Source organism: Camelus bactrianus, chromosome 27, assembly GCF_048773025.1.
Source record: "Camelus bactrianus isolate YW-2024 breed Bactrian camel chromosome 27, ASM4877302v1, whole genome shotgun sequence".
NCBI classification, from domain to species: Eukaryota; Metazoa; Chordata; class Mammalia; order Artiodactyla; family Camelidae; genus Camelus; species Camelus bactrianus.
Window position 1 is genome coordinate 17,293,741 of NC_133565.1, and position 12,563 is coordinate 17,306,303.

At 45.5% G+C, this 12,563-nt stretch overlaps 1 protein-coding gene across 2 annotated transcripts in view; it reads left to right on the forward strand.

The window, feature by feature from the left end:
- The window catches only part of LOC105075196 (protein FAM169B), a 67,208-nt gene that overhangs the window by 33,177 nt on the left and 21,468 nt on the right, over nucleotides 1-12,563 (forward strand). For both annotated transcript variants that reach the window (XM_074353959.1, XM_074353960.1), the window contains exons 4-5: nucleotides 7,043-7,128; nucleotides 11,114-11,291. In XM_074353959.1, the coding sequence (XP_074210060.1) occupies nucleotides 7,043-7,128; nucleotides 11,114-11,291 (264 nt within the window). The remainder of the gene's footprint in view (nucleotides 1-7,042; nucleotides 7,129-11,113; nucleotides 11,292-12,563) is intronic.

Below are 12,563 nucleotides of genomic sequence, written 5' to 3' on the forward strand. Positions count from 1 at the left end.
CAAGGGTATTTTGTCATGGGAGCATGTGTGGATGAAGACACAGCCCCTGAGTGGGTTTCTGATGCTGCTTACATCTTGGGCACTGGTCATGGTGTGGATGGTGGTGGCCTGGTGGCCTGCTTGATCCTGCTGGGCAGTGTCTTCTGTCCTGGACCCTCGGTGCCAAGTCCAGTGCCTGACATTCATCAGTGTTTGCTGAGTAAGTGACAGCTCCCCCCCAACCCAAAGTGCAAAAGAAGGTCCACCCTGTTATGGTCTTTCCATGCTGGCCTTTCCTTTCTCATCACTGTCTTGGCTTGTCCCCTCCACCTCACTTGTCTCATCTTTGTCTGCCCTACTTGCCGGCCTTTGTGGGGCCTAGGCCTGGCTCAGTCCCCTGGTCTCCCTGTCCATTCTTCACTTGGGGAGTGCAGTGGTTAGAACGGGGGCTCTGGAACCCCCATGCTGCTCACAGGCATGGCCGTGTGGTTGGGGTGAATATTATGATTTTAAAACAGCAATCAGGTCACATCCCTCTCCTCTGAAGCACGTGGCTGCCAGTGGTCTGCAGAGCGCAGCCCCGAGGCCTCCCTGGCCGGGACATGCTTCATGTCCCAGGTCCTGTCTCCAACTCCGAGTGGGAAGTGTCTCAAGCCAGAGTCTGAATTTAGTTCCTCCAGTGGATTTGTTATTTGCTCAGCACATAATCGCTACTCAGCATGTAGGTGGGATGAGCACCGTGTGCTTCAGAATTGTGACCTCTGGAGGGTCCTGAGCCACCTTGCTGCCTCCCCCATCCTCTGTGCTGGACAGGTGAGGAGGGATGGTAAGCACACCCACCTATGCCTCGTCCTCCACCTGGATGTCGCTGATCCGTCATGGTGCTCCCCATGCTGAGTTGGACGGTGTCCTCAAAGTCCTTCTCAGGGCAGCTCCCTGCTGCCGCAACCCATCTACTCAAGGTGGCAGCTGACAGCCAGCTTTCCCTGACCTGAACTGTGGAGACATCGCACTGACTTTTAAAAAATGATTGTTTTACATTGTGGTACTGGCATCAAAACAGACATATGGACCAATGGAACAGAATAGAGAGCCCAGAAATAAACCCACACACATACGGTCAATTAATCTTCAACAAAGGAGGCAAGAATATACGATGGAGAAAAGACAGTGTCTTCAGCAAGCAGTGCTGGGATAACTGGACAGCAGGATGTAAATCAGTGAAGTTGGAACACTCCCTCACACCATACACAAAAATCAACTCAAAATGGCTTAAAGACTTAAACATAAGACAAGGCACTGTAAACCTCCTAGAAGAAAACATAAGCAAAACATTCTCTGACATAAATCTTAGTAATGTTCTCCTAGGGCTGTCTACCCAGGCAATAGAAATAAAAGCAAAAATAAACAAATGGGACTTCATTAAACTTATAAGCTTTTGCACAGCAAAGGAAACCATAAACAAAACAAAAAGACAACCTATGGATTGGGAAAAAATATTTGCAAACAATGTTACTGACAAGGGCTTAATCTCCAGAATATACAAACAGTTCATACAGCTTAATAACAACAAAATAAAACAACCCAGTCCAAAAATGGGCAGAAGACAAGGAATTCTCCAATGATGATATACAAGTAGCCAATAGATACATGAAAAAATGCTCAGTATTGCTAATTATCAGAGAAATGCAAATCAAAACTACAATGAGGTATCACCTCACACCAGTCAGAATGGCCATCATTAAAATGTCCACAAACAATAAATGCTGGAGAGGGTGTGGAGAAAAGGGAACCCTCCTACACTGTTGGTAGGAATGTAGTTTGTTGCAACCATTATGGAGATTCCTTAAAAAACTAAAAATAAACTTACCATATGATCCAGTAATCCCACTCTTGGGCATATATCCAGAGGGAATTCTAATTAGGAAAGATACATGCACCCTAATGTTCATAGCAGCACTATTTACAATAGCCAAGACATAGAAGCAACCTAAATGTCCATTGACAGATGACTGGATAAAGGAGTTGTGATATATTTATACAATGGAATACTACTCAGCCATAAAAAAGAATAAAATAATGCCATTTGCAGCACCATAGCACCATGGATGGACCAGGAGATTGTCATACTAAGTGAAGTAAGGTAGAAAGAGAAAAAAAAATATACCATATGCTATCACTTATATGTAAAGTCTAAAAACAAGACACAAATGAACTTATTTACAAAACAGAAACAGACTCATAGACATAGAAAACAAACTTATGGTTACCAGGGGTGGAGGGTGGGGAATGGGATGAGGAGGGATAAATTGGGAGTTAGAGATTTACAGATACTAATGACTATATAAAAAAATAGATACGCAACAAGTTTAGACTGTACAGCACAGGGAACTATATTCAATGCCTTGTAGTAACCTATAATGAAAAAGAATATGAAAATGAATATATGTATGTATATGTTTGACTGAAACATGATGCTGTACACCAGAAATTGACACAACATCGTAAATCGGCTATACTTCAATTGAAAAAAAAAAAGATCCTTGAAATGTGGAAAAAAAGATTTTTATTGATTGATTAAAAATATTTAAATAAAAAGGGATTTTAAGAACTCTTAGGCAAGGTGGAAGATTTAAAAATCTTGTTGGGAGGTTCTGGACAGGTGAAAGAGTGTGCCTCGCTCGATCAGGAATGATGTGTGTGCATAATTTTGGGAGGAGAAAGCAAGGGACACGGTGGTCAGCTTAATGCTTGCTGATGGAAAAGGAACCATCATGAGTGAGTGTTCCAGCACCACCGGCCGAAAAGATAGTCTTTGTTCTGTTGTTGTTGTCTTTGAGCCTCTGTCAAAGCTGACTAAATATGTAAGTTGACTTTATTTATGTGGCTCTATTTCTGGGCTTTCTGTTCTGTTCCATCGAGCTGTCTATTTTTCCGCCATACTGTCTTGATTACTTTATCATCAGTCCTGAAGTTGGGTAGCGTCAAGTTCTCCAAATCTGTTCTCCTTCAATGCTGGCTTTTGCCTCTCTGTGCAAACTTTGGAATCAGTGTGGTGAAATCCACAAAGTAGCTTATTGGGATTCTGACTGGGATTGCGTTGAATCTATAGATAAAGTCGGGAAGAACTGACATCTTGACAACATTGAGGCTGCTGATCTGAGAACATAGAATATCTCTTTCGTTAGTTCTTTGATTTTGTTCATCAGAGTTTTGTAAGTTTCCTCCTATATCTCTTAGACATATTTTGTTAGATTGTGTAAATCTAAGTATTTCATTTTGTTTAAGCCTAAGTATCTCATTTTGAGGGGGAGGTGCTCATGTAAAAACGGTATTGTGTTTTTAATTTCAAATTCCATTGTTCATTGGCTGGCATATAGGAAAGTGATGGGCTTTTGTGTATCAGTCATGCATCCTGCAGCCTTGCTCTAATTGATGTTTGTTGCTCTGTCTCTCCCATGATTAAGCCTCACCCAGCTGCCCCAACTGCTTGGGGTCCCCTGAGTGTGGCCTTGGACTTGGAGGGCTCTGTGCTCACAGGTTACCCTGCCTGCGGTGCCCTCACCTGTCATCTGTTGAAGCCTTACCCAGCAATTCAGGGCCCCAGCCAGGAGCTCCTCCAGGATGCTTTCCCAAACCCCTCAGCAGAACTGCCTCCTTCCTCCAGGTCCTTGGGACACTTTGGCTCCCAGCCCGATCCAAGCACCGATCACCTCTTGCCCTCCCTCGCAGCAGCTTGTTTAGATCTCTCTTCTCGGCAGGCTCCTGGGGCAATGATGGAGACTTACTCATCAGCCTCTGGGGGCCCGTGCATTTGGGAACTCACTCACGGGTAGTTGAATTCGGTTGGTCCTGTTGAGCCTTGATGAAGCCAGGCCACGGGGAGTCAGCCTTAGGGACCTGACTGTCCTAACTTGTTTGGCAAACCTTGGGGTGTCATAGAATAAAATCCATTCCTAACATCTTGTGTGTGGTCACTTGTCACTTAGGGAGAGGGGAGTTAAATCAGGGCAGCAAGGCTGGCCTTTAACCCCCATGGGGTGCCCTAGTGACTGCTGTCACCTCTGCTCAGCCTTCTGCACATGTCTAAGTCTCTGCCCAGGTCCTAGGTGGTGACAAGCCACAGGATACTGATGAGGGTCGTATTTTTCTTTTAAAACTATAGCTGTGTGGTTTCCACTTTCGAACTCTCAGAACTTGCTGGCTCCAGGCTCTCAGAAGTGATGCCCCGAGGCTGGTGCTGCGGTGACTTTCAGCCCCCCAGGACCTGCATTTTGTCCTTGCTGAGCTGCGAATGGCCTCTTTCCAAGGGCTCTGCCACCATTCCTCCTGCCTGTTTCCTCTTAACTAGGTAGCATGCTTTTCTGATCAAAAGCTGCTGTTCTTGAAAGGCCGATTCTGTTTCAAGAGTTATTTTCGAGGGCAATTCATTTTAGGCTGATTAAATTTGATCGGACTTCACGTGCATTGTTATGTATACTTAGCAGCTTAAGATTCGTTTTTGGGAAAAAAAATCCAATCTATCTTGTGACAACTCATGTGACTAATCAGTGCTCTGCAGTGCGCCGTGAAACTTGCAAGGTATGGCACAAACACCATCATAACATTTTTGAAACTGTCTTAGCAATTTGAACATCTGTATTACAGGAATATGCCATATTAGTAAACTGAACATCTTTTATTGATTCACCTTGTTAAGCAGGAAAATAATCCTTACGGCTTTAGAAGCCTTCTGCAAGTTCTAGGAGGTGCCATTTGGAACACGAATTTAGTTGAGTAAATGAAGGCAGATGTCAGGCATTTAATTGGTCCTTCTCTCTCAGCTGGCTCTGTCAATTTTGGTACCGTTGTCGGAGATGACAAAATTCACCAATGATGTGAAACTGACATAGTGAATTAGATGCTGTTGGTTTTAGGGCGGGAGGGGGCTTGCTGTGCAGAATTCGTGCTTAATAACTGGCTAATGTCATAACCTGGTCTTCACAGGGTTTTCTGCTCAAGTTCCTCAAAGATCAGAGAGGAATAGGGAAGAAGGTGGTGGCAGCTTAACTTGACTGCCCCACGAAACTTATTTTAAAGTCTTGAGCCTTGTATTAAATATTCAAGTGACTTTTGTGTTCTACTCTGTGTTATCATTTTCCTTCAACTCTTCAGCTAAAATGATTCAACTAGAAAGATGCATTTTTTTAATTTTGTGGCTTCTGGACCCCTAAGGCTCAGATGCCTGGCTTGAGAAACAGGTATAAAAATGGTAATAAAAGGGCTGTGAAAAGATACTGGGGGAGAACTAAACTATGGTACCTCCAGACAATGGAATATTTTAGCACTGAATAACAGTGCTAAAAAGAACTTTGAGCTCTCAAGCCATCAAAAGACATTGGGGGAACCTTAAATGCATTTCACGAAGTGAAAGAAACTAATCTGAAAAGGCTACATACTGGTATGATTCCAACTCTGTGACATTCTGGAAAAGGCAGAAGTGTGGAGACAGTGAAAAGATCAGTGGTTGCCAAGGGTAGGGGGTGGTGAGGAGGGGTGAACAGGCAGAGCACAGAGGATTTCTAAGCAATGCAAATACTCTTATGATACCTTAGTGATGGATACATGCAATGATGCATTTGTCCACACCTGTAAAATGTACAACATCAAGAGTGAACTCTAATGTGAGCTATGCGCTGTAGGTGAGAATGACGCGTCGGTGTGGGTCCAGACGTACCCCACTGGTGAGGGATGTTGGGAATGGGGGAGGCTGTGTGTGTGGCGGAGGGAAAAGGGAATCTGGAACATCTCTGTACCTTCCTCTCAATTTTGCTGTGAACCTAAAACTTCTCTAAAAATAGTCTTAATTAAGGGAAAAAAAAGTTACCAGAAAACAACCAAAGTCACTTTAGTGTTGAAAATGTAATTCTCAAGCAAGAAAGGAGGGTTGCCCAGCTGAGAGACAAGAGGCGGAGGCCGTGATTGGGTTTGCCTTTGGAGCGTCCACTCCATAGGGAAGGACTGGCAGGAAGCCTGGGGCAGGGGGCCGGGCAGGGTGCTGTCTGGTCACCGGTGGAGATGAAGGTGGCTGGGACCAGCTGGCACCCAGGGCTGGGGAGGAGGGCATGGATATTGTCCCAAGGCAGTTGGTGGAGTGATGGGACCTGGAGGTTGTGGCACCACAAACATAGGAGAACTGATACGTTAATGAGCAGATGATGAGTGCGTGTTATGTGCCAGGACTGTGCTGGACTGTGATGAGGCGTCTGGAGCTTGGTGAGGTTGAAGTGTTCCAGGATCACCGCTACTAAGCAGCAGGACCCATGTCCAAACGTGGACTGGGCAGGATCAATGGGGCCTCAGCGGGGTGCGAGTTGGGGTGGAGGTCTCCACCCTTCCTCTCCAGCAGGTCCCAGCCCCAGACCCTTCTTACCCAAAGACTCCCCACTGCCCCTGCCTGACTTGCCGCATTCCTAACAGCTGGCCCATCTCCGGCCTCTTGGAAAGAGCACTGAACGAGGAGTCCAGTAGCTGAGGACTGGACCTGACCTCAGCCCTCCTAGCTGCTTGCTCTCAGCCCTCAGAATGTCAGCATCCTCAGAAAAATGCAGATGACAGTTTTCATTATGAGAATGGAAGACAAGCAGGTAAAAGAAGCCAGCGCCCAGCCCAGCACCAAGGGTGGTGAGAAGATGGTTTGTTCAATGCCCTTAGATAATGTTGGGTTTGACAAAAATTTCGGCGTTCCAAGTTGTGTCACATGATTGGACATTGGAAAAAATGTAATTCTCACCCATTGAATTTGTCAGTGTTGGTGTGTAGCCTTTTGTGCCCAGCAGCTTTGGGGTACAGCCTGTGTTGAAATCAACCATGGGCCATCCATCCAGACACCTGTGACGTCCTTTTAGGTGAGAGTGATCACTCTATCCTGGCTCTCAGACAGTTCAGCTCTAGAAATATCACCTGCTTTCCCCACACGTAAACTTCCTCTGCACCTTGACAGTGGCTACATGTGCTAACCCTGCCCCTCGGGCGGCCAGTTGGCCATGTGCACATCATCGGTTTCTCTTGGCTTTCTCCTTAGTCGTGGCTGTTTACATGAAGGAGTCCTGGTGGGCCACCGAAGATGTGCTGAGAACCTCTGATCCTGCAAGAGAAGGTCTGATGAAGGTGAGGCATTGCAAACTTAAACGGCCACTGCAAAACAGGCTTTAGAAGTCAGTGTACTTAATATAGTTGATCATTTAAAGCAGTCTGCCCCTGTGGATTCCTTTTCTAGAACTGCTGTAACAAAAGTACCACAAACTAGGTGGTTTAAATAACAGACGTGTGTTATTTCCCAGTCCCAGAGGCTTGGAGTCTGAAATCAAGGTGTTGGCAGGGTTTTTTTCTACTGAGGGCTCTGAGGGGGAATCTGGTCCCCACCCCTAACTGCTGGCAGCTTGGCTTTCAACTTATTAACTGCCTTTTCCCTGTGTCTTCACACCATCTTCCCTCTGTGCTCTTCTGTCTTTGCCCTAGTCCTCGCTTTCTGTATGGACACCAGTTACGTTGCACTGGTGCCCACCCTAATGTCCTCATCTCAATTTGATCATCTACAAAGACCCTATTTCCAAGTAAATCCCAACCAGACGTACCGGGGGGTTAGGGCTTCAACACCTTTTTGGGGGAGACAATTCAATCAATAACACCCTGCCAGCAAGGAAGATGGTTGTAAACAGCAATATGCAACAGACATCCGACTGTTGGTAAATCTCTTTTAACTTCCTTTCATGTCTTAGTTTTGAAACTTCCATCCGCATCCTCTCTCTAGGGTGTAGGGAGTTTCTGTTTATTGCATTCCAGTAATGTTTGTTGGTACTTACTGAGTTAAACATACCTTAGATACTAGCCTGTGTATTACCTAGATCTGTTACAGGGATTATCTGATTTCAGAATCTTGAAAGTATTTGATTTGCCCATGAAGAAACTGAGGGCTGAGCCGCACAGCTAGTAAGTGATTTAGCTGGGCACAAAGTCTAGTCTCTCTGACGGCAGGCCTGGTTGTTCCTTATGGCTAAGGATGTTGAGCGTCTTTTCATGTGCTTGTTGGCCATTTGTGTGTCCTTTTTGGGGAAAATATCTATTAAAATCCTTGGCCCACTTTTTATTCAGGTTATTTGACTTTTCACCGTTGGGTTTTCCATATATTCTAGATGCAAGTCCTGATTGTATATATGATTTGCAAATATCCCTCCTCCCCCATTCTATGGGTTGTATTTTCCAAGTCTGTTTCTTCCCCCAGCTTTATTGAGATATAACTGACATAACATGGTGTAAGTTGAAGGTGTACAGTGTGTTGATTTGACACACTGGTATACTGCAGAATGCTGACCAGCGCAGCGGTTAGGTAACACCTGCATCATGTCACATAGTTACCACTTCTGTTTCTTGGTGAGCATAAAAGACCTACTCCCTTAGCAACTTCCCAGTATGTAATACGGTAGTATTAACTACAATCATGATGCTTTATATTAGATCCCCAGACCTTACTCATCTTTTAACTGGAAGTTTGAACCTTTTGACCCACATCTTCCCCTTTCCCCCACCCCCCAGCCCCGGGCAGCCACCACCCGGGTCTCAGTTTCTGTAAATTCAGCTCTTCATGTTACGCATGTAAGTGGGATCACGCAGGGTTTATCTTCCCCTTTATTTCACTTAGCATCATGCCCTCAAGTTCCCGCATGTTGTCACAAGTGGCAGGAGGTTTTCAGGTCTGCTTTTAATTGACTTGGTAGACACTATTTTGAAAAGGGTTTTCTTCCAGCAAATTAACGATGGCTTTAGATTCAGCAAATGAGCATGGTGATGTACACAGTGAGGCTGCCTGGGGTACCTGTTCGTGTCGCCGTCCATGGATGAACTAGGTGGTGTGAGCACTGACTGTTCTGAGTCTCTGGAGGAGTCTGACTTACCCTTTAAGTTTTTTTGTTTTTATTTTTAATCAGAGCAAGGGCGGTCACTTTCTTCATGTGTCACTGCTTCTAAATTTAGATGAGGAAAACCCTCACAGTTTGTGAAAACGTGGCCTCTGCGGTGAACGGAAAGAAACCTGGATGTTAATTCCACTTAATGAACCAGATTGTAAAGATCTCTCTGCCCAGCTGCATGTGGTGACGGTTTCCTTCTCCATTTAATAGAACCTGGGGTCTTGACTCTTTGTCTTTTAATTACATTTTGTTCCTTGGCCAGCTCTTCTTCACGAATTACCCACCCCCCAACCCAAAACAAACAAATAAATGAAAACTTTTCTTAATGTTCTTTCTGTGAATATAATTAGTGGTCCTAATTGAGGGATTAGAACTGGATCTTAGTTTCGTGTTTTCAGAAATGTTTCTAAGTCAGAATCACATGTCACATTTTCCCCCTGTAATGAAATTGGACAAATTAAGTGCATTTTCTTTTTTCTCCTTTTTTCTCCTGCCAGTTTTTGATTGGATATTTCCCTTCTGCCAGATGCAATCTGTTTTTCTCTTCTGGCTTTCCTCTGAACTTTTTGGTTTTATAAGTTGAAAACTATAACCTCCCACATCACACCCCACCCCCACCCCCTGCCCCGAGTTTTGTGATGAGCTGGTTATTCTTAAGGTTTGAACTTGATTTGGCTGCTACTGTCTGAGATACAAAATTGGGGTGGCTTCTCAGAGTTAAGCTGGTGTGGTTTTCGCAAATCTTTTTCTCATCTAAGATTTGGCTCTGGATGAAGGTGAAATATTTTGCATTCTGGGCCAATTAATAAGTTTATTGGCTCTAAACACTTGGTGCCATTTGCTAGAGTGCTGCAAGCTGCCTCATTTTTTATTATTAGAGCATTTGAAAAACATACAAGTGTTTTAGAAACCAGATAGGTCATTTGCTCCCTTGACCAGCAGAGGAAACTGAGGCTGAAAGGGGCTGTGAGTGGCTGCAGATCGCCTAGCAAATCCAGGCAGAAAAGCCACGACCACAAATGATGATGGGGATGATAATGGCAATAATAAAAATGTAAGGGTCAAAATTAAATGTAAAACCAAGCGTTAATATTTATATCAAACTTCCCTTTCCTGAAGTCTCAGTTCTAATGGATGAAGGTGCAGAAGGGAACCCCTGGCTGGGCTGCAGCAGGTGCACTGGCCTGGGACTCAGGAGTCCTGGCCTGCCTTTGACAGAGGCCCCGTCCAGCCACCTTCAGTCCTCTTTGGAACACGGCAAGGAAATCAATACATGTAATTGCCTGCCCTCTTTGAGCTTCTGTCTCCTCATCTATAAACCACGACCTCCCTGGTTTCATCTCAAGTCCCACATTTTACCAGCTGCTTTTAGGAGGATTCTGAGACCATATCCAGGCTCAGCCCATAGAATGGGGATTGATTAGCTATGTCTGCTGTGGGTGCGGGAGTGGGAGGCCTCCACTTATGTCATGTACTTGCCATCTGTGGGCTAGACAAGTGCAGAGAATTTTAACCCGCAGGAGCAGGAAGTCGTTTGGGCTGGTTACTGAGAAAGCCCTGCGTGGTCCTGACCTTGACGGCAAGACAGTTTCCTCACTTGTGATGACGTTGCGACGGGTGAGAAGTGGTTGGCTCCATTCTGTAGCCTGAGAACGGGCTGGGCATTGAGTCAGTCCCAGTAATTCTCTGGAATTGGGATTCTCGTGTGTGCTCAAAATCTGTCGCAAGTCATTGGAGATCAGTTGCTCTTGGTGTGGCAGTTGTACAGCGATAGTAATCCCCGATGATTTACCCTCCCTCTGAGGGCCAGAATTCTGGGGCTGTTTTTAAAAATGGCAGATTGGGTTTATTTCCCGGACACACCCAGTGCTTCTGCTGACATGGCCTGCCCGGGGGTAACCTCTGGTGTCACTGGCTGTGACTGTTCTCTGTCTAAGCACATTCTGCTAGAGGCCCCCCTGGCACTGCCCCTCGCTCTGGGAAGCCCCCTATGTGAAAGGTCAGGGGTGTGAAAACCTCCGTGAGAAACGGACCCATGTTCTGGCTTTGGAGCCTGAAGTGAATTGGACTATGGGGGAGCCCACACCTGGCCCCCGACCTCCGGGTGGACTCCAGGCGTCGAATTTACCAAGCCTAATTTTCCTCTCCCATCTCACTCAGATGTTCTTTTTGTTTCTCCTTCAAAGGTTCAGTCATTTGGGGAAAGGATTGTGCTTTTCCTTCTAAACGTCGTTATTTTTGGAAGATTGGAGAGGAACTTGGATGACGATCACATGTTTTTTTTACCTCACTCTGGGAAGGAGGAGGCTAAAATTCTGTGGAGAGATGGAGCAGCTGTTGGATTCTATACAACCAAAGCGAAAGGTACGGACGGGGCCTCGCGGCCACGTGGGACCACCGTCCCTCCGCGCTTGGGGAGAGGAGGGCTCCTAGATGCCAGCCTGCCTCGCACGACGGCTCCATCAGCACCAGCATTGCTTGGAGAGAATCTCCTGGCACAAGAAATATCACTAATTCAGCTGTCGTGTCAATAAGCCCAAGGTTTGGATTCCATTTTCACCACATTTCTCGTTCTACTGGCAAACGGGGTGGAAATTCAGCATGTCCCTTGGTTTTGCAGGCGGTGCCATGTCCCCCCAGTAAAAGACTTGTTGCCATTCATGATGTAAAATGACTTTGCAAGCCCCGTCCTTTCCGCCTCCTTTCTTTAAGGTTACCAATCAGCCATCAGGAAAAATACCATCGCTAATAGTTGACATGTGGTGCGAAAGCACACTGGATGCCAAGAGTTATAGACGTTACCTCAGAAGAGAGGGAGGCTGGCCCCGATAAAGAGGTTAGGGAAAATCCTGGGGCTTATTTTTAGGGGCTGTGATGAGCAGGGAGTGTGGAACTTGTACCATTTGGTCTAAGGCATTGGGCTCGTCTTCGACGTTGCTTTAATAGTTTCTTTAATTTTTAAAGGCTGTCACCATCTCTGACCCACCTGGTCCAACCTCCATCTTTTCATCCTTATAAAGATCTAAATTTTAGCAAAAATTAAATTTCCAGGGAAAACACCACAGACCTGCTGTTCTCTGAGTTCACTGTACTTCTCTGGGGATAAAATGGCTACAACGTGGTTTTGAGCTATGTTCGCGTTGTGTGTGCGTGCCACCTGTCCAGGGTGGAGCAGTTCTGCATTTCTCGCTTTTTTCTCCCTCAGCATGGTGTGAGATGAATAGTTTCCCATGCAAACAACCCCTGTAGTCAATTATTTGCCAAGGTCAGTCACAGAGGCTGAAGCACCTGTGTCTTTCAACATCTTGGGTCACAACAGCCATTTGCTCTTTGATTTTGATGAACTGTTTCGCTTTTTCGGGTGACCGTGTTCTTTAGCCACTCATTTGAGAGAGCCCGAGGGATCTGAAGAGTCACTGAAATGGAAGCAAACCTTTTTGTAATAATTCCTCTTTCCTGGGATACTCATTTGTTGTCATTTTCTACCAAATGGCTGGTATTAAATCTGTAGCAAAATCATTTGTGCAGTAGATGTCCTACTAACAGTAACAAAAACTGGTAACAGATCCCAGCTTGACGTGTGAGAACCACACCTGTGGGGCAGGAGGAGCTTGACTTTGTCTTGCCCGGTGCTGC